Genomic DNA, 22,331 nt, shown 5'->3' on the forward strand with positions numbered 1-22,331 from the left:
GTCAGGTGACAGGAGATAAGTCGCAGGACAAAGGCGCGCAGGCACCAGGGGGATCTAGGGTACTGGTAGTGGGGAGCTCTAACGTAGCACGGGTTAGGAGGGGTGTACATAACAGGGTGAAGGGAGACCAGAGGGTAACCGTAGAGGTCCAGCCAGGGAAGTGTATGGTGGATGCTATGACCGCAGCACGTGAGGGGGTGTGGGATAACCGGGAGGGAAGGAACCTAGTAATAGTTCATGCGGGGCTTAATGATGTGCTGAAGGGTAGGAGCCAGAACCTCGGAAAGCAGCTAAATGTGGGAATACGTAAGCTGAGGGACGTGTCTGAGAATGTGCATGTGGTTGTGTGCACCATTCCAGAAGTTCGGGGGCAGTCCGGGTTAACGGAGAGGAGGGTTGTCGAAGCCAACGGAGTAATTAAGGGTATGAGTCGACAGCTTCGGTACGACGTAATGGAAGTAAACAGAGAGGTGTACGAGGCTGGCTCCCGCCCATTTGCAGATGGCATTCACTACAGTGAGGCCACGGGTTACAGGGTGGGGGATAGGATGGGCCGCACGGTGACTGCTTTTTTGGGGGGACCGAGGGCCCTGGGGGCACTGAAGTAATTGAAAACCCAACGAAGTCAGGAGAGGCACCCAGGGTTAAAAAGAGGAGAAAACGTAAGAACAGGTATAAAAAAACAGCACAATCAGACATTGGATATATTAACATGCAGGGTGGTAGAAATAGGTTAAAATGGGAAGAGGTAGAGGAGCAACTAAGAAAGGAGGATTTAATGGTGTATGGGTTTGTGGAAACACATCTCAGAGACATGGAGCAGCCACCTTGCAACCCTGACTATGTGTGGGAAGAATGCAACAGAATGGAGGGAACGAGGAAGGGAGGTGGAATTGGAGCATTTATTAAGAAGAATATGAACTTTCAAAGGATCAGAAAGGAGTGCGCCGAACATTTGTGGCTGAAAGGAAAAGTCGCTGGGGAATCAACAGTCCTTGGAGTGGTTTACTTATGGACAGGGACAGGTGCTAAAGAGGAAAACAGAAAAATGATTGATTGCATATCAAGAGACATTAGTGAACTAGGGGAAGGCTCCGAAATAATTATTATGGGAGACATGAATGCCCATATTGAGGGTCTGGATGGGTATACGGACTCAACTGGAAGCATATTACTAGAACTGGTGGAAAAACATGACTTAGTTTTATGTAATACCAGTCAGAAGTGTGACGGGCACATAACTTGGGAAACTGGCAATCTGCATTCAACTATAGATTACGTACTCATGTCACACAAAATATATGGTAAGTTACAAGTAATGAAAATAGATGAAGAAGGTTCCAAAAGTCTTGGTAGTGATCACAAACGTATTAAGCTGAATTTTGCCAGAGAAGTAAATCCTGAAACTAGACAACATAATTCAAAGCAAACTTTCTGCAGCGACAAAGAGTTGGAAATAGTTGTTGAAAAAATAGAGGCAGCAGTTTCAGGGCACCGGCATACAGATTGGACCTATGAGAGCCTAACTAGGCTTTTTGCTCTAGAACTAGACAAAGTTAAGAGTAAACGAAAGGGGAAGCAAGGACATAGACCAAAAAGCTGGTGGGACAAAGAAGTGAAGCAAGCGATACAAAAACGTCAGGAAGCCTCTAGAGAACACAGGTATTCCAAGCGTAGTGGGGAGTCCGAAACGGAAGTAAAAAGAAAATGGGACAATTTTATAACATGTCGCCGAGAGGCATCCAGTTTGATCAATGCGAAAATTCAGAGAAAGGGTGAGGAATGGATGAGTAATGTAAGTAAGAAAGATAGAAACGCTGCCAAGAAGTTTTGGGACCACTTGAACTCACTCGGTGAAACAACGCAAGCTAGACAGAGGTTCATACTCTCGCATCAGGGAGATCAATTAGAGGGAGATGATGCGATACAATATATAGGAGCAGTGATGAAGGAGAAATTTCGGGAACGGTTACATGTGGAAGATAGGAGAACCGAAGGAAGTAGCAGTCCAGTTTGTGACATCGCGGATTTTGGACAAAGAGAATGGGAAAAGGCGGAACGAAGAGTCCCTAGTGGCACGTCGACAGGCACAGATGGTATCCCTATCAAGCTGGTGAAGAATTTGGGTCCTAAATCTAAGGCAAAACTAAGGGAGGTAGTGAGTACCATGATAACAAAAGGAAATATTCCAGATGAATGGAGGCTTAGTAGGATGAGTATGATATATAAGGGAAAGGGAGATAAGTCTGATATTAGGAATTATCGTCCTATAACCGTGACACCGGTTATTTACAGGTTGGTAATGCAGATTATAAAGAACAGACTGGAGGAATGGGTAGATTGCGAGGGCATACTGGGCGAATTACAGAACGGTTTTCGAAAACAAAGAAGGTTGGAGGACAATTTATTTTCTCTAACACAGTGTATAGAAATAGCGCAAAAAGAAAACAGACAGCTCTGGCTGGCATTTCTGGATATCAAGGGTGCCTATGACAATGTGAACCAAAGAAACCTGTGGGACATAATGGAGAACTTAAACCTAGATGAAGGACTAACAGCACTATTAAGGAACATTTACAAAGATAACAAGGTGATTATAACATGGGAAGGAAAGGCGACAGGGAAAATAGAGATAAGACGAGGCCTTAGGCAGGGGTGCCCGTTATCGCCTTTGCTGTTTATGTTGTATCTGAGAGGATTGGAGGATAGACTAGAGAAGAGTGGGCTTGGGTTCAACCTTTCTTACAGTAAGCTAGGCCAAAAAATTCAGCAATCCTTACCGGGATTGATGTATGCGGATGATATTGTACTAATGGCTAACAACAGGACAGAGTTGCAGGAATTAATGAGCATCTGTGGTAGGGAAGGAGAGGAATTAGGTTTAGAATTCAGTAGCGAAAAATCGGCAGTCATGATTTTTAACGAGGATGAAGTTGAGAGGCTGAAGATACAGAATATTACAGTTGAGAGAGCTAGTAAATACAAGTATCTAGGAGTATGGATATGTGATGGTGCAGAATATCTCAGAGACCATGAAAAGTATATAATAGGTAAGGGCAACAGAAATGCAGCTGTAATGAAAAATAGAGCACTTTGGAATTACAACAGGTATGAGGTGGTGAGAGAGATTTGGAAAGGGGTCATGGTGCCTGGCTTGACTTTTGGAAACGCAGTGCTATGCATGAAATCCGAAGTGCATGCGAGACTAGAAATAAAACAGCGCGGAGTAGGTAGACTGGCTTTGGGGGCACATTGCAAAACGCCAAACCAGGGAGTACAAGGAGACATGGGATGGGCATCATTTGAGAGCAGGGAAGCGGTGAGCAAGGTAGAATTTGAGGATAGGTTGAGGCAAATGGACGGGGAGCAATGGGCACGAAAGGTTTTCAGCTATTTATACACGAGGAGTGTAGACACAAAGTGGAGACAGCGCACTAGGAAATTAAGAGGAAAGTTTTTGGGCTATAGCGAAGATACGGAAGAGCAAGTCTCAGTTAAGAAGAAAGTTAAGGCCACAGAAAGAGATTGGTGGCTAGAGGGAATGCAGACAAAGACGGCTCTGGAAAGCTATAGATTAAACAAAAGAGTTATTGCCAAAGAAAGCATTTATGACAATTCTAGGGGAAGCTCATTGCTGTTTGAGGCAAGAACGGGTGTTCTGCGAACCAGAACATACAGAGTGAAGTACCAGGAAATAGATACAGTGTGCACTGCTTGTGGAGAGGAGGACGAGACGGCTGAGCACTTGATACTCTACTGTAAAGGGCTTCACCCTATGCCTACCGAAGACAACATAGATTTAATAAAGTCATTGGGTTTTAGAGACAGCGAAGGGAGAGTGGATTTCAAGACTGTAGAGATTACCAAGCAAAGATTAAGTGAATGGTGGCAGAAATCGAGAGAAAACTAGGTATTTTCTTATCCACTGATGGCAAGGGGGTTTCATAGCCTCACTTTCTTTGCACTGCGGAGTGAATATAGATTTCACATTTAAATATTCTAAGCTTAAATGGTAAAACAAAATGGCTAGGTGGCGTAAGCTACCGCCCGATCCAAAGGGCTCAGCCGTATTCATCCATCCATCCATCCATCCATCCGGAGTCGGACGGACGCGGTAGAGAAGGGTCGCCATCGCCCAAGCAGCCCAAGTTGGCGTCGTTATGAAAATGTCAAAACTACAGCGGCGCTTCTTTGGACATAACTGTACACACACCACGGTGGCGGCGGTGAACTTCGAGGATGGAAAGATGCAGTTCAGCGATCGGAGGGCACCCAGGAAAGACCGGACGCACATAGACCGGACGCAAGAGAACACGCCGCGGAGAGCACAATGGCGAAAATGGCGGGAGGTCTACCTTGAAAATGTTCTACTGTTGTGACAGAGATTGCAAGGTGGGTGCGCTACCGCATCTTATCAGGACTTCACCTGCGCAACGCAGGATCACGGGTGAGCCCCTTTCTTCACGCGATGGGAAGAGAAGCTGAGGACGTCTTCACTAACAGACGCCAGCGGCCGATCTTCCTTCATCTCATGAATACCTCCTCTGAAAAAGCGATTCAACCGTCGCAAGCAAGTGGCTAAACACGGAGCGTGCACGTCACCGAACCTACTTAGTTTCATTCTCCAAGTTTTTGACAATAAAGTCTTGTCAACCTTCCATTTTGTGCCGTGTTTCATTGTTGCTGGAGTTGGTACCAACTCCAACTGGGACCAACTCCAACTGGGACCAGTTGGACGACTCCTACTGGGACCAGTTGCAACTGGGAATTGTTCCATAAACCAGTTGCAACTGGGACCAACTGGTCCCAGTTGGACGACTCCAACTGGGACCAGTTGCAACTGGGAATGGTTCCATAAACCAGTTGCAACTGGTTTATGGAACTGAAAATTTTCGCCTGGGTTGGTTGGAAAGTTTCCCAGTCAGGGTCTGAATGGCCTTGGCATTCCCAACTGGGATGGGAAAGCACAAAGATGCAACCCCAAATAAAAAAAAAAAAAAAAACTTGTGCTTGCTTAACTAAAAAAGTTAACAGAATGTTGGGCTTTCTAAAAAGAAAAAAAACTTGTGTTGTGATAGACAACTACAAATAAAGACTACTCTGTACTTCACATTTATTTTTAGTGAAATCTAGATTAAGCTTTTTCTTTTTTAATTAATACTGCAGATTTATTCAAATTTAAGCTGGAGTTAAACATATAAAATACATAGTGCATAAAAGACAAGGACAAAACATATACAGGACAAGTGCTTGTCTTGTATACTTCTTGTCCTAGTCTTGTTTGCGGTATTTTATATGTTTAACTAAGATGTACCATTAGACCAACAATGTACACTATTAAACTAGAGTGCACATCATTAAAGGGCAAAAAGAAAAACATTGGAAAAAGCAATACAAACGAATGAATAAATAAAAACAACATATCACGTAGACGAGACCACATTTTGATAAAAGGACAACTCTCATATTTGCAATAAACATGCCGCCTTTTGTACTCTCAACAGTAATTGTTGGCAACTTAATCTGCACAATTATTGTCATGGGAAAAAATGAAAATGTAAATGTTTCATTATATGCACGAAGCTCTCTGATCATTTTTTCATTTGAATGGAACCGACTTACAAAAAAAAACTAATTGACAAGCAAGCAAGCAATATAAAATTGAAGTGCTCAATTCGTCTTAAATAGTTATCATTCGCGTAAAGCAACTTCAAAAAAAAAAAAAGGGGGCCATTAATAGCTTCCTGTCAGAAAAACCTCAAGCCAAAATCGTTCTACGCTCTTTTTTTAGGACCATGATAATCCAGGAGGAAAACCACCTGATGACACTGCACTATCTTTCTCTGAAACTACATCTATTCCAAGTTGAAGCTCTGTCACACTGTCACTCATAATTTTTTTGTTTGTATTGCAAGAGACTAAAACCTGTTGCCATCCTCACTATTTCCACTATAATATTCACTATGTTCATTCTCCAACTCTTCACATACTCCTCTTCCTGCTGCAATGCCCTAAGGGATGCAGCAGGATCAAATGTAAATATATAGATAAATAAAGAAACACCAATCAAATGTAAATATATAGATAAATAAAGAAACACCAAACTGTGATTCCATATGTCAATGGTGTAGTGTGACACCATTGTATTTACACTTCATGTGAACTAACAACTTGTGCTTTTGCAAAATTCATTCTAGCAGCTCAGCAAGTCTGCGGTCCATCATCAAAATTCGTAAAATTTTGCAAGGAAAAGCTCCCATAAACCTAAACAAAACATTTAAAGATGTCTAAGAACAAATGCTACCCCGGTGATAATCAGTCCACTTGCTAGGCTAGAACATAGACACGAAAACACAAAGGATATAAAGGGACGAACAGACCGCTGACTAACAATTTGGTTATAATTTCTCTTCATTGTCTTTAACCCAAAGTACTTCCTTTTCAGAGAGCCCTTTCCTGCTGCCTTCCCGTCTGGTGGTGCCCCCTGCTGTTCTGCGCCACAACGCAGAAAGGGGGACGTGACACAATCTTTGATCGGATTTTTAATAGGGAAATCAGTCGCCCATTGAATGTAATTTCGGGTTTTTTAGTTTGCTTAAAGCCAATAGATTAGATTGAGTTATGACGGTAGATAGACAATCTCAGAATCCACTTGAGTGCTGAACCGAATTTTCAATTTCAGAAAACAATGCAGAAGTGCGAAGGCGGGGCGCAACAAACCTGAAAGCATCACTCATAAAGCGATATCTCCAACGGATGGTCATATTTTTGTGAAAGAAGGGCGCTCTTGAACAATGCCAAAAAAGCCCGTGATGTCGTGATTCTCGTTTCCTCTTCTTCTCGCTTTGACTCCGCGAGGATGCAAAGAGGGAAGGAAACAAGGCCCGTTTCCCCTCCTCCTCAACACTTCTGCAGGAAATGCGACGTCGTGATTCTCACTCAATCGCATCCTTATTTTATAAAAATACGGCTATCCGTTTGAGATATCGCTTTATGAGTGGTGTTTTGGGCTTTGTGGCGTCCCGTTGAACACGCCTGCTACCTTATTTTGTGAAATCCAAATTTCGGTTCAGCATGGCAGTAATCAAATATCCTGAAAATTCGGACAAACCTATCGTAACGATTCGGCCACTTAGTGGGTCTGCAGCTATTATATGAACATAGAATTCTCTTTGGCTAGCTGTTCGACATTTTGTGAATCCCAAATGTTAGCCTGAATGAAAGCTTGGCTGCGAGGCTCGACACTGATGGGTTTTGGACGGGGGGGGGGAAGAGGCAATCAAAGTAAAAAAAGCATTTGCGCCACGCGGAAATTAAGTCCAGATCATTTAGATTAGTAAGCGAGCATTTTCCAGCATGTCACAACACATCGCCGTGAGTGGAGGTGCTACATATTTGGCGGGAAAGCCCTGTGGGGCATCTGCTCTGCATCTGGCAGATAGCAACTTGACACCCTGCCACATGTTTTTAAAACCCGAATTAGTGCCGGTATCTCCATTCCAGGAATTGGTATAAAGTGCACATGCTACGCATTAAGCCAGTCGCGAAACTTACGAATGAAAAGTGCCGGTGCAGACGCCGCATGTTTCATGTGCAACGCAAATGCCCAATAATTTGATCGCTTTTCGTCGATGTAGCAGGGTAAGCACTTTGGTGCAGTTTGGCACAAACGGCGCAGCAATCACATCACTGCCGTTTCATGATCCAGCCACAGGTGGATTGATTTTCACCTGGGTATTCCATTCTTTAAGTTGGCTTCACATCTAAACTATCCAAAGAATATCTTAACTGAAAAAATGTCGAAGCATCAATAATCATTTCTGATAAAATTAGGCAGAACCACACTTGCATTGTACAGCGTACTGTTTAAAGGCAAATCTCCTTCAATGTGCCTTCCCACAATGCAGCAGCTACCGCTGTCGATATCAGCATACTTTGTGTGGTCATTTGCAATTTTTTTTTTCTGCCGAGTGCTGTAGTTTTTTATTTTTTTTTGGCCTAGCCTCTCGGATTTCTTTTTGTCTGAGACACACAACATACAACTAGGGCAGGAATGGTACAAACCGATTTGCAGCGCTTTCAGCACCGGTGTTAGTGCTCCCTCAGGATATGCCTTGATCATCAAATGAACGGTCTTCCCGTCACTCCTTCCCTGGTTGGCCTTCAAGGCAGGAAGGACGGGCGTGTAGCTCCGGGAGATCTTCATCCCTGTTTGCACATGAGAAACACGTCAGGAAAGGCCTCTGCAAAACACCGTCAGAGTAGAAATTGCGGGAGGTTCGTTAGTGACCGAGTAAAAACTTAAACAGCACCAAAATACAAATAATTGATTTACATCTTGATTCTATCAACACAGTCGACATACACAGAGTCTGTTTCTGCAGCGTTCTTCAGGGTCTGTGGTGGACATTGCATATTTCTATTATTATTTTCCTTCGGTTGTAATGAGTTTTTTTATTCTGAACTCTGTCCTTTTCTGGGCGATGATGGGCACGCCTTGGATTTCTCGTTTCTCTCGATAAACTGTTCAAAGGCAAATGCAAAACGTGAACGCTGAACTTTGAATGCCGGCATCCGGCACTTGGCGTTCGCGCGTTTGAACTGTTAGTAGATATCGCTGTGGTACAGATAAAGCCGCCAGCTTTGCATCTACCTGCTGATTATTGCAGTGGTCGGATGTTGAGCTCATAATCACGGGGTCGTAGGTCTGATTCCCGGTGGGGCCCATTTAGAATTTCGTTCCTCCTTCTCAATTTAACGCTCTTTTACACATAGTCCTCGGAAGTACGTGCCACACGTTTCATTATGGTTTCCGTGGTGCTCCATCACACTTTCCTCGGAATCTGAGCCCTTGAAAACATTCTGCGTTAAAAACATATTTCAATTAATGTTCAGCTGATGGTTGGCACTTGTTTTGCTCCCTCCTTCTTGTCTTTCTAATGTTGTTTCATGTTTTATTTTAAAATTTTTTTTTTCATAATTTAAAGAGGGGAGTTTAGTGGCTGCATCAGATGAAGGTGTGCTAAAGCAGTTTACGACATCCTTTTTCTATGGCTCAAATGTAATCCACCCATCCTTTGAAGTTTACAACTATTTGCTAGTGAAGTCCAAAATTGTTTGCACAAGCCTCCCGCTTTTATACAAAACACGTAATCGAAGTTTCAAACCCCATTCCTTTTTTCCAACGAGAAAGGGAGGAGGAGGATTTGTTCAAGTCAACGTTGAAGATGAGCATGCTGGCTGCAGTAAGACATTATGGGAAGCACGAACACAGACGAAACAAAACAACGCTGATTTCTTCAGTTTCTCAAGCAACTTGTAAACACATTTATTGGGCACCCTAGTCACCTAAAAAAAATTACAGGAGGACACGTAACTTACATGTAGGAATGCGAGAGCATTCATACTATACGTAGCATATTCCTACAAGCTGTGCGCCCCGCTTTTCTCTGCGGACGCCGGCCGGCCGGGCTCTGGGGAGCGGCAGGTGTGTGCTGCTGCGGCATTGTGCGGGAGCAGCGCCACTCTGTGGGGTGGCGTTCCTTGGAACTATCCGGCATGCCGGCCGCGTCGCAGCCATTTTAAGAGCCGTTCAGCGGAGGGAATTTCCGTGTCGTTTTTGCGGTTACGAAAAAACGCCGGCTCCGCTTCATGGTACAGTTAATGTTTTTGCATTAAAAAATTACCGTAGCTCAATAGGCATGTTTAAATATGGCAAGTATAGCTTACAAATTGTGTAATGCACAAAAGTAAAAGTGCACCAGACATGCCCTTTGGACTGCCGTTAGGCCAGCAGTTGTACAAGAGCGGTCGAACGATTATCTACAGCAAAGACGAAGGCATCCAAACACCGAAATGCCCGTACGCTTTCCCATTGTACGAACAATCACGCAACAACTTTCTCCCTGACCATTTTGTAACCGAACAACTCAAAAAGAAGGAAGAGAGTCGTGCCTCTGACGTCGTGCTCGAGGGAGATGTGGTGCCCGATGGGAACCCACAGCAGGGACCCCGACGGCAGCGCAAACGTGAAGAGGAAGACGTCGTGCGTGACGCTGCTCTTGTCCACCAGCGTGCAGGTTCTGGAAAAGCTCTCTGCAAAGGTCAATCAAGGCAGGATTGGTCACCCATAATGCCTGGGAGTAAGATCAATTTCACGCAACACTAAACATGCCTTGAACGGCCAAAATAAAGGACGTCGCCCAAAAACGTCGGTAAGTGTGACCTACACAAGATGGAATGTCTGTCGGGTACCGATTCCAGTCATACAAGTCAGTACGGGAATTCTCCGATGCTTCTATCTCGAGGAACACCTCTTTCTCTCGAGTGGCATCCGAGGAACCGCTCTCAGCCTTGGCATTGATGCAGTAGAGTACCGCAGAGGCCTACAGACCTCGTAAGAAAGAATGCACATTCCCGGGAATGTTTGCAACCTACAGCGATGTATCGTTAATATGAACCCCACTACAATAGAGAGAATGGGCGCATTAACTTAGTGAGCTCTGGACTCCGGATATCTGCGCTTGAGCATGCGGGTTTGGAGCGTAGATTAACGACCACACTTCTTTTCGTATCGAGGTGTCACCTGGCACCTATTTGTGATGTTTCCAGGTTCCGGCTTTCCGGCGCGCGCTTAAACATGGTTCCCGTCTCGTCGAAAATCGTTAAGTGTTTGTTCGACGACGACTTCGATGAAATAGGTGCGCGGAGACGGCGACAACAGCAAAAGCTTGCATTCGTGCTGCATGCTGTTGGTGTGGCGATTAAAGGTACACCAAACATCTTCTGAATTCCCAAAAGCCTTAAAGGAGCCCTGCAACAGCTTTTTGACTGGTTTTTAATTTGCACCGATCCTGAGCGTACTGAACGTAGTAACTTAATGCAACTTTTCTTTTCTCAGATTTCGCTTTATTTTAAAAGTTATAGGCAAATTAGAATTACAAAAACAAGCAAAAAATAATGTGCTTCATGACGTCATAGGTCCTGGCTTGAGTGGCCGTGAAATGGAGGAGGGATAGTGAGCTCATCGAGCGCTCACGACTGTCGCACTCCATGTCGACGGCTCGAGAGGGCGCCCCTAAAGCATGAGTTGGATAGGCTGTATGGAGCAGGCGGCCAGGGTGGCTCGCATTGCATTTGCTGCACGATTAAAGAGTATTTCGGCGTAACACTTCATTGGCCACAAATGACAGCCAACACGGGGTAAAGATCAGTTCAGAACGGGAGCTACTTCGCGCTGCCATATCGCCAAATGGCCAAACCGCCAGCGGGGCCTGCGCCGAAGGCTTTCGGAACGCTCGGAACCGGTCGAATCCTCGAGCCGGTATATGACCGCAGCGCCGCCGCGTACACACGAGTCCTTTCTACACTCGCCGTTCGTCGGTGCCTCATCCCACTAGCCCCTTTTAGTATGCGCCGTTCTTTCCGCCGCTTGGTGACGGGTATGTTGACGGGTCATTTCTTGTTTCCGTACTTTCTAAACTGCATTTGTTTCTTTTCTGATCTAAAATACTGAACAAAAACTACTTTCATACATAATTGAAACGGTGCGTGACACTTGTATTTTCTGTCTCGACTAAAAAAAAAGCTTTTAGCGGCTTTAACCAGTAGTAAGGCCAGGACTTAAGACATCACATATCGCGCGTTCGGCAACACAGGTTGCCCTCGTCGGTGAAGGAGGTTTCCCCGCCGTCCGGTTAAAATATGACGCACTGATATTTATAGTTACTCTTGTTATATTGCCCGAAACCCAAGAGATGGGGAAACCGTAAAAAAGATAGACGCATATGATTGCAAGGCCCCTTAAAAAAATGACAGCTGAATGTACGAATTCATCGGATCGCCTGATCCTGAAATTGTGGTAAGGCACATCAAGAACTTCGACAAGCATTTGAAGGATCTATGCATACCTGCCTACACCAACATTTTTTTATTATTATTATTTTTTTTTTTTTTCACAATGGCGAACGATTGCACAAGCTGCCAAGTGATTGCTGTCGAAGTATCCACGTATCCAAGCAGGCGCGAGAATAGAATGCGAGACACGTGAGACCACTGATGGCTGGCCGCAAGAGTGGAAACGCCGTCATCTTAGCAAAAACCAACCTGTTCGAGCTCTCGCGCACCATCTCCGACGACGGAACTCGCGGAACGCACTCCGTCATTGTGCAACAGAAATGAGACAATGTCGTTTAGTTTAGCTGGAATGCACTCTGACCGCTGGAGCGTGCTCGAGCGTGTTAACCTAACTTTCCCAATCTTTTCGGGGACCAACTATACACGAAGGCTTGTCTCATTGTCATATACGACTCACTTATGTACGATTATTTGGGGGAACGGAGGTGTCCATACCAACGAGACGTGACTGTAGTATGCACCGATAGGTCAGACACCCAAGAATGGTGAGTGGCACAACACTTTCCTTAGGGGCAGTCATGTCCAAGAATATCTGGAGCTTGGAGAAACGTCAAGAGTTCTGAGGAAAGCCTTCTGAGGAACCCAGTTGGGCCAAAGAAGGCCACTACAGTCATGTCTCGTCAATATGGATGCCTCCGTTCCCCAGAAAATTCGTCCATAGTGCGAGTCATCCGTAATAATGAATCGGGGTCACAATACCCAGATCAATGAGCGTAGAGGGAAGTCCCCCCTTCCCCTCTTCTCCAACCCAAGCCGTTGGAAAAGAGAGGAAAGAGGAACTCCTACCCTTTTTGGTGTGTCTCAGACGCTGCTTCATCCCCCCCATAGCTTTTGCTTTTAGCCAGGTTATGGTGAAACAGAGTGTAGGAGAAATTAGCCTTGCGGGCGCTCTTCTCTCCCGTTCCCCACACAGTGATGAAATCTACAGTGAGGGGACCTAGCTGGTCTAGGGTTCATTCTCTGTTCCCGGTTGTAGGTCATACACGGTCTCGAGCTACAATAGACTGCAAGTGGTAATGACCGATTTTATGTAAAAGACAAAACAAAAACATATTTTGGTGCGCAGCTCTCGTCGCAGACCCGCAACAAACGTCTGGGTGCACACTGTGACCTCTTGGGTTAACTGATATCCCGAGGGAATTTCAGAGCGCAGCTCTTAGGTGCCCGTTTCCGGCTTGAGCGGCGTCGCCGTTGGCGTAACCGCAAGTTGCATTATGGGACGTTTCCCATAATGAAGTCACTTGTGATGTTATGAAAGTCATGAGTAATGTCACTCGTGACGTCACCACGCGTTGCATTATGGGTAAATTTCCCTGCTAAATTTAGCGGGAAAAGTTCCCCGCTAAATGGAAAAAAATTTTCGCTGAATTTACAGGGAAAAATTCCCCGCTAAATTTAGCGGAAAAATTTTACCCATTAAATTTGTCAAAAAAATTTTCCCGATAAATTTACCAGAAAAATTTTCCCGCAAAATTCATCGAAAAAAATTTTCTCGCCAAATTTAGCAGAACAAATATCCCGCTGAATTTAGTGGAAAAATTTCCCCGCTAAATTTAGGAAAAATGTTTCCTCGCTAAATTTAGCAGAAAAAAAGTCAACGCTAAATTTAGCGGAAAATTTTTTTCCACGAAACTTAGAGGAAAAAAATTCCCTGCTAAATTTAGTCGAAAAATTCTCAGCTTAATTTAGTGGAAAAATCTCCCCGCTAAATTTAGCAAAAATTTCACGCTAAATCGGAGAGAAGCAGAAGAGGAGGGACATAGCATCCTATCCGTACCTTCCCCTCCTCCTCCTCAAGAGCTGCGCTCTAATTCAACGTTACAGGGGATTGTAGACGTCTTTCATTCTTTGGGCCTCTTTTTTTTTAAACTGGGGTACTGGCACGTCCATAATAATGAGACAAAAATGCCTGCATTTACCCAATTTGTCTCTAAAATAAGCTGCCCTTAGTCCGGACTGCGGATTTCCATATTAACGGGGCAAAATTGCACGACGAAAGATAGGTCGCCGAAAATTTTGTATTAACAAGGTTCGTGACATGACTGTATTTACTTTGAAATATACTGCACTGACGGCTATGGATAATAACTAGAGGTGTGCGAATATCAAAATCTTTCAAAGTGAATCGAATCAAATAATAAAGGTTACGAATCGAATCGAATCGAATATTTTCGAATACGAATAGTAGTTTCAAATAAAGAGATATTTGAAAACAAATATTTTCTATTTGATGTGAATTAAACAAGAATGCTTAATAAAAAAACACAACTGAAATTTTTTTTCAACAAACGTTTATGAAAAAGTTACTTTTATTGCAATAAGAAAAATGTCACACATGTGACTGTTAAAAAAAACAGATGAAAAAAAAATCAGTCAGTAAAACACCATTCCTTGAGTGAGGTTAGAGAACATAAATGAAAGTGCAAAAGTGAAGGCGGGTCGGCAAAGCCACAACGCAGTCGGAGATCGCATCGTGGACGAAAGGAGGCACTTGAGCGTAAACGCAAGTACACAAGCGGTGGCGGGTCCGCAAGCCGCAATACAAAGTCGATGATTGCGTCTCTACTTTGTCCGATCTCTTTTTACGCTCGTGAACGCAACCACGTGAACGTAAACGGAAGTACACAAGCGGAGGCGGGTCGACACGCCACAGCAGAGTTTCAGACTGCACGATCGCGCTGCGCAACCGCACTGACTATCCACCATCTCTTTCCGCAATAGTTCTGTCCATAGAGGGCGCCACAAAGATGCAATAAATTAAGAATATGCTGTTTTTTTTTGGCAGGGGGGGGGGGGGGGAAGTCTCACTTTTACCAGTGAAAACGGGTAGAAATAAATAACAAAAGGAATACTGGCAAACTGATGAACCGGAAAATCAAGCGGAAAATAACACAAGCCAGATATCACCGATAGACAAGGTGAGCCATAAATCCATACCCGAATCCATAGCACCTTGGCTACTGTAGTCACCAAGGACGTTTAAACAGACAGAACCCGGCATGACGTCAGCCTGAGTGAAGCCGGAAGAGGCGTTCAATCCCAGACTGCCTTGCGCACCCGTTCCGAGGCCGTGGGGTAGCGCACCAGCGGTTCGTCTGCTTTCTAATCTGCTCCGGCGTGTGCTTCACGAGGCTAGCTTTCGATGCGGTCGGCGTCCGCCGTGGGCGTCCACGATGCAAATGCTTTGCTGCGTGAGTGTTTATACTTAGTTCCACATTATGTGCGAGCAAAGTCAGAACTGGAAGCGCGAGCCCGTTGTTCTGTGCGCTCCTGGCTTGCATGCGCGCTCGTGCGATCTGCTGCTGCTGTTTATTAAAAAAATGTGTTGCGCACCGCCAAGTCCTTCACGGTGCGTCGTCTAGAGCGTCTCAATTCTAGTCACTTTCTGCTGGGCAACCAGGCGTTCGTTTATAATAATCTCATCCAATTCCGACCATACCGGTCTAAAAATCTGCCGTTTAGATAACAGTGGGTGCCGCCATTACTTTCGGTGCACACAGTCGCGTTGCCACGGAAATGTCATCGCAGCGCGGTTGTTTGCACCGAAATTAATAGCGGCGCCCACTCACTAGGCTTCCCATTGGTCAAGAAATGCTCGTTGCGGCTCGTGGCCACGCCTACTTCCGTTACACTTTGCTCCATGCATTGGGGATAGGGACGCCACCTCCTGCCCATTATAACCTCCTTGGTAGTCACTGTAGGTACGAAATCACGAATATGTGGTTGTGCTACATTAAAAATGAATGTGGACAGGAACGTATACAAGACGTCTCGGGCGGACGCCCGAAACGTCGTGCGGTCCGTCGCGACGATGCATGTGCCGTTGCAAATCGTAGTCCTTCATCCTATCTATTGCAGCGTTTGCGCCACGACCAGTTAGCCAACTCTGCAATCCAGACATCACGGCAAGCAAAGGACAGATTGCGCTACCGCCATGCAAATAACTTTCCAACCCTTCCTACAAAAAAAAAAAAAAGACACTTAGGTTGGTTGTATAGGTTTGCCAAGCTTGAAACCATACTGCGCAGTCAAAAAACAAAACAGAGAACTCGACCGCAAGTTGACACTAATCAATGAGTTCCGCGTTATTCATAGTTTTCGAAGTATTTGAAGAACTCAAATAGTTTGAACAGCGAAAGGGCTAAGCGAATCGAATCGAATAGCAAGCATTATTCGCGAAGTATTCAAAGTTTCGAATATTCGCACCCCCCTAATAATAACTCAGACCTGTTAGAAAGACAGTGACCAGAAGTAGTTCATCACGAGAAAGGGGGGAGGAAGCAGTTGTATTAATTCCTTTGTTTTGGTGCTACACAAGAAGTAGCCCCTCCTCAAAATGGGCCCCAAAACCGAGCTCCGCTTGAAGTCAGTGAGATTGTCATTAAGGGGGGACGTGGGTCTTTGGAGCCAAAAATTTCCTAAAATTGCGTCTTTTTGAAAACAACGATGGCTGTTGTTCCTCTGAATCTACCAAGCTTTTAATTTCGTGGATGAATATTCGAGCTATAAATCAATTTATAATGTCTATGCGGGCTGAATCTGCATTAAAGTTGACCCTAGAGCATTGTCTTCGCATAACACAATTTTTGGACTCGTTGAAAATTTGCAGGAGGGATATCTCAGCATCAACAGCAGTCAGAAATATAACCTTTCTTGAAATATGTTGCTAAATGTGTGAAGCATACAATGTTGAGAGCAGACGTTTTAATATAAGTCTAGAAATCTTTTTATTTGATCTTTTGTTTTATTACTTGTTAGCCATGCATTGAGCACTGAACTTCAATATGTTGTAAAATCACTAATAATGGGTTTATCTTAATAGTACTTCCGACACTGTATTCTTTACACTTCAAAGTATCTGGCCATGTGTTAAAAAGAATATTTTGTTGAGCAGTTTTTTCCCTATCATTCCTCCAAACAAAGGCAGGCAAGTTTTAATTATCTTCGGGACAATTCTACTGAATGAAGAAATTACCAGATATCTGAAAGCAGCACAAAATGCTGAACTTAAGCTTGTGCAGTTTCATTCAGTTTGGTCATAAAATAAGAAAAAAAGCTCCAAGACCAGTGTTCTCCCTTAAGAGGCTGTCAACTTTGTCGATTGGATGTGTTTTTATTTGAGACATTTCTCAAATAAACTGTGTTCAGATAATGTGACATCATGTGGTGCATAAAATCCATTGTTTGAGTGTTGCAATGTCCAGAATTTTATGTGTGAGGTCACACCTTTTGTTTGCAGGAAATGCCTGCGCTATTCCCCACTGAATTCACTTTCAAAATAAGTAAAATGAGATTGCTTATGCATTTGTATTAGTGCATCTTTTACTCCAGCAAGCTAAATATTAGGTTATAAAGTGCAATCCACTTATAACGGTACAAAATATAATGTTGTATACTGCTTATAACGATCAGTTTCTAGAGTTTCTAGACTAGAAACAATCAGCTTCTAGTCCGGATACAACAATAATCGGTTATAGCGACTGAATTTCTGGATTTTCTCATTATCGTTATAAATGGATTGCACAGGACATTCATAAAGTCACACCAGCAAGTCTGGAATTCTATGGTGGGGACATATGTTGATACTACTAACCATAATAACTGTCAATTAAGTCAAGTTGGGCCTAGCATTCATCGAAAACAAGATGAAGCACAAACCACAAGGAATAATACATGAAACACGACATGGTATGGAACACGAGACACGTGCGGCGCCATCTGGTGAGTCAATAATTACCTATATGCGGCAACAACGAGCGCCTTTGGGACAAGCGAGGCGGAAGCATGCTGGACGCACCTGCACTCTTCAAAGGCACCACTTGGTTGTGGCCAGGTAGGGATGTCCCCAGGCTGGACCAAGACAGGCCCGACTTCTCCTTGACCAGCCGCAGCTCTATGCATTTTAACTTGCACTTCACTTGCACTGCGCGAAAAAGTGCAAACATAGCCAGGCAGGTCGTCGTGAGTTCAGAAAGGTAGATGGCACATAATAAGGAGTACACAGCAGCAGACACAACAAAATGCATGAAACCGTGACAGTTTTGGCCACGTTTGAACAATATGATGTAACCATATGCGACCTCCTTTTTCGGCACAAAAGGAGAGTTATAACATTTTTCTAAAAAAAGGTGTTTCTCACTTGCTAAGAAGCTAAAAAAGGCTGTTGAATTTGTCTAGAAAAGTCTTAGGTTAATGCTCTTTTCCAAAATACTATGGCACTAATAAAATTACAAAAAAGCACCTAAACAAGATTCTGGGGGAAAATATTAGGTATCTGTTGGGGACAACTTTGGGGACCAGCACGTCATCTGCATGTTTCTCTTTTCTCCTGCCGCAGTGTGCGGGGGCACCAGTACAATCGGTTAATTGATTGTGAGGCAAAGAATCGTCAGTCTGAAATATGATTGTACTTGGTCATCATTTCTGGGGGTCAAAACACTACAGTAAAATATCAATGATACAAATCTCTCGGGGTCGCGTAAAATATTTGTATCCTCCTAAAATTGTATATTCAAAAGGGCTTCAAATAAGGGAATAAAATACGCACACATAGGTACTCGGTGAGAACAGGGGCGGCTTGCTAAAATGGCGTCTGAACTGAGAATGGCTGAAAGAAAGCACTGCAAAGGCTGGGGCGCGCGAGCTTCTCGAGACGTGGTTCGAGTCCCGCTCAGCTTGTGTGCTGGCTTATGCAATGCTTTCCCCCACTCAGTCTCGACTGAGGTGCTGTTTCTAGCAAGCCGGCCCAGATGGCTCTGAATGAGAAACTTGCTTCAATCCCAAAGGCAATGCAATACCGGCAGTATTGCACTACCTTCGGGATTGGCCGACTTTTTTTATTTGTTGAGGTTTTTCTACCCTATCCTTAGACGTGGTTAAAAAGCCTCGGCAAGGGCAGGCAATAGCTTTCTAGCCATGTCAACTGTGACCCCGTGGAGTCTGGCCAGGACTACCCTGGCTGAGCAAAGAGGTCGTTCATGGCTTGATGACATGTGAGCTGAGCTAGTAGGACAGAATATCAAGGTGGCGGGAAGCGCCCCAATGTCGTGTACCTCAAGGTGCCTAGATATTTTTTAATTCGAGAGACTCCACCCCCTCCAAGGTCAGTGCTTTTGTTCGTATTATCTGCCGCGCAGCCTGCGAGAGTGCCAAATGTGACACATTGCAGGTAAGGCTTTTTGGCCGGGAAATGTAACAGATTACAGATAAGGCATTTTGGCTGGGGTTTTTAGAAAATTTGTGTCGTCCTGAAATTCGGATCAACCGTGATTGTATCATCGAGATTCTACTGTATTTGGCTCCAGGCAACATTTGATGTATGCGTTTTAAAAATCTATCTTTGAAGTCCAGTGCCCTTGAACTACCATTCTTTAATGCACATGCTATGCACATAAAAAAGATTGTTGAAAAAAGAATTCTTCAATGTAATTTAGTTTCCTCTACAAATTCACTGTAAGACACGCATGTGCATGTTAGCCGACGTCTACTTTAGCAATGGGAAAATCATTCTTCACATTTGCTATCGAATGTCCTGTGACTCGGCCACATCTGTAGCCCAGAGAAGACAGTCAAAATATGTAGGACAATTACTTTCCATGTTTTGTGTGCATATATATGGGAGTCTGAAGTTTCATAGAAGGAGTAATCTTGAGTATCCCGAGTTCTTGTGGATCAAAGTAATATCAGCCGATGGCAGGAATTTCTTGATAGGTAATTACTACTTTCCGCCAATGTTTGATCACAATGTCTTTTGTGAGCATATTGCAACTTCCTCGAACACAATATTAACTTTTCAGAATTTCACGGGCACATGTATGGCAATTTTAATTTCCAGGGTTTGATTGATAATCGGACAGCCTCATCTGTTACTAACATAATAACACAAGATTAAAGCTACTTTGTTTATTGGACTTCGTAGACCTTAGCGGTTTCGAGCAACGTGATAATGTCAAAAACTGCTGTAAAAACATACTTGACCTTGCTCTGGTCACTTTTGCCGTCGATATCAGCCTTGCTGCGGAACCACTATCTTGAGTGGATGACCATCACCAACCGTTTATTGTAATGTTTGCCTTTAAAGTTACAAGACATATTTTTCACGCCTGGTCGTGGTTTTCCTACGTGAACGGCAATTACTATTCCTTATATCAGTACGTCAGTGACCATGACTGGAGTAGTATTCTAGAGCAGGGATCTCTAAACTTTTGGCTCAGGGGCCGGATCGGGGATATGTCGCTGTCTCGAGGGCCAGAAAATAAACAAGAAAATACAAATTAGGAAATTTAAACTTAGAGTAACAATGAAAAAAGAATCTAAGGCAAACACATCACAAATACATATACTTTATATTCAAATATAATAATTAGCTAAGTATGACATTACACAATAATTGGGACCCAGAAAACTCATACATCAAAGTGCCTAGAAACTTCGGCATGTTCAGAAACACATAACACTAATAAGAATGGTAGACCTCATGCTGACAATATGCAATGGTTACGACACAGGACATTAAGCACAATGTACCATAGGAGCACAAAGGCATAGGAACACAAAAGCCTACATATAGTTACACAGATATGAATCAGGGGATCCTAAGAGTAGTGATGACAATATCTAATGAACAATATGGCAAGAGGACCTGCGTTACAATAGGCAGTTTCTTCTTGTTCTTTATGGTAGCTTAGTTTGCACGGTTGGTGCGCGGTACGGCGACACTTCTTTACTTTTTGCGCTGGTAGCAGCGGGCCTGCTCGAAGCGAGCCACGGGCCAGGCTTCACTGAAAAGATTGCGGCCAGCCACGGGCTGGTCGGAAGACCTTTGCGGGCCCGATTTGACCCGTGGGCCGGGGTTTGGAGACTTTTGTTTTAGAGGGTTAGTGCATTGAGTCATCTACAGACAAACTTTCTTCTATTGCGATGAAAGCATGGAACTGTTCATACCAAAGAAGGTATTTCGTAAACGTAAGTATACCTCGTATATTTCACAAAGGAGCTACGACATTGCTTAAGCCGTAAGCTGCACTATCATTGGCTGTACCAAAACTGGACAATATGACTGTATTACAAGAAATTGAGTGAATTTTGAGCGTCAGCAAAGCGACGGTATGAGCATGATGGGCAAAAATACAAGAAGTTTATGAAAGAATCATTAAGCACACAGCCTCAGGGTATGTGGAAAATTGTCAAAGAAAGCACGAAAGATAATGTTAGCGCTATCACGCTGCGACATGATGACGATTTCTTTTCGAACCCAGTAGATGTGAATATTTTTGCGAGTCATTCCCGTTCTTGCTTCAGTGCGAATGATACCCAACTTGTTGTCAAGCTCGAATACCAATAGCACGGATTTTTTGACAGTCACTCCAATAGATGAAAGCGAAGTATTAAAGGCAATGAAAAAATTTAAAATGAAAGTGTCCTCGGGTGTGGATGGAATTGTTAGTTTTATAGTCAAGTGTCGTGCTCAATTGCTTTGTCAAGTGTTGCTTCACACTTGTCACTTGAATCTGGAATTTTTTCTACAGCATAGAAATGCCCTGTTGTTGTTCCGTTGCGAAAATCGTGTAACCGTTCTGTTGTTAACAATTATGAGCCTATATCTCTGCTCTGCAGCCTATTCAAGTAAAAGTACTTGTTGTTGGGCTAATTGGAGACAACCTTTTGGACCATGGTTAAAAGTGCTAAAAAGACGAACACAAGAGCCCGTGTTTGTCTTCTTTCTTCTCTTTGTCTTTTTAGCGCTTTCGACCATGGTTCGAAACAGCCTATCCAAAGTTTTTGAAATCTTCTCACACACCCACCTGTATGCATATTTTTCTCGCAAAATTATTTGTGAGCAACAATGGTTTTATGAAAGGCCGCTCATCGGAAACAAACCTATGTTCCTTCTTGAGTCATGTTGTACCATTTGTGCATAGCTGAGAAGAAGCAGATGCAGTGTACTTCAAAATGACCAAAGCATTTAATAAGGTTAATCATAAACTATACTTCTGAGTAAACTTTATTACTACGGTCTATCTGCTATGTACTGCCGTCTCTTTAATAGTTATTTATCCCAATGAGCGAACTTTGTACAAGTGACCGGTCACCTTTCTGCTCCTTTCGTGTCTAGTTCTGGTGTTCCCCAAGGCAGTAACCTTGGACCTAGTATTTCTAATTTTTGGGAATGATATTGCTTCTTGTATTAAAAGCAACTACCTTAGAGTTACTTTTTGATGAAGTTATGTGGAGAATTGTAGTAGTACTTGCCATTATAGTTGCAGTATACCGGTTCTTGCAATTCTGAATAAAGAAAAACAAAAGAACAGCACATCAGTATGTATAAAACAATAATTTTAATAATTAAAAAAAAAACTTTGACATGTAATTTACAGTTAACTAAGCATTTGCAATACTTGCTTTTTCATTTCTAA

The 22,331-nt window shown here is 43.5% G+C and overlaps 1 protein-coding gene across 1 annotated transcript in view; it reads right to left on the minus strand.

Moving 5' to 3' along the window:
- Positions 1 to 22,331, minus strand: part of LOC8040729 (cytochrome b5 reductase 4) — a 96,879-nt gene that overhangs the window by 15,874 nt on the left and 58,674 nt on the right. Inside the window, exons 9-12 of the mRNA XM_042291949.1 lie at positions 22,168 to 22,200; positions 17,714 to 17,839; positions 9,955 to 10,095; positions 8,065 to 8,208 (exon numbers count right to left, since the gene is read on the minus strand). Of these exons, the coding sequence (XP_042147883.1) occupies positions 8,065 to 8,208; positions 9,955 to 10,095; positions 17,714 to 17,839; positions 22,168 to 22,200 (444 nt within the window). The remainder of the gene's footprint in view (positions 1 to 8,064; positions 8,209 to 9,954; positions 10,096 to 17,713; positions 17,840 to 22,167; positions 22,201 to 22,331) is intronic.

This window comes from Ixodes scapularis, unplaced genomic scaffold (genome assembly GCF_016920785.2).
Source record: "Ixodes scapularis isolate PalLabHiFi unplaced genomic scaffold, ASM1692078v2 PGA_scaffold2__306_contigs__length_199485367, whole genome shotgun sequence".
In the NCBI taxonomy this organism is placed as follows: domain Eukaryota; kingdom Metazoa; phylum Arthropoda; class Arachnida; order Ixodida; family Ixodidae; genus Ixodes; species Ixodes scapularis.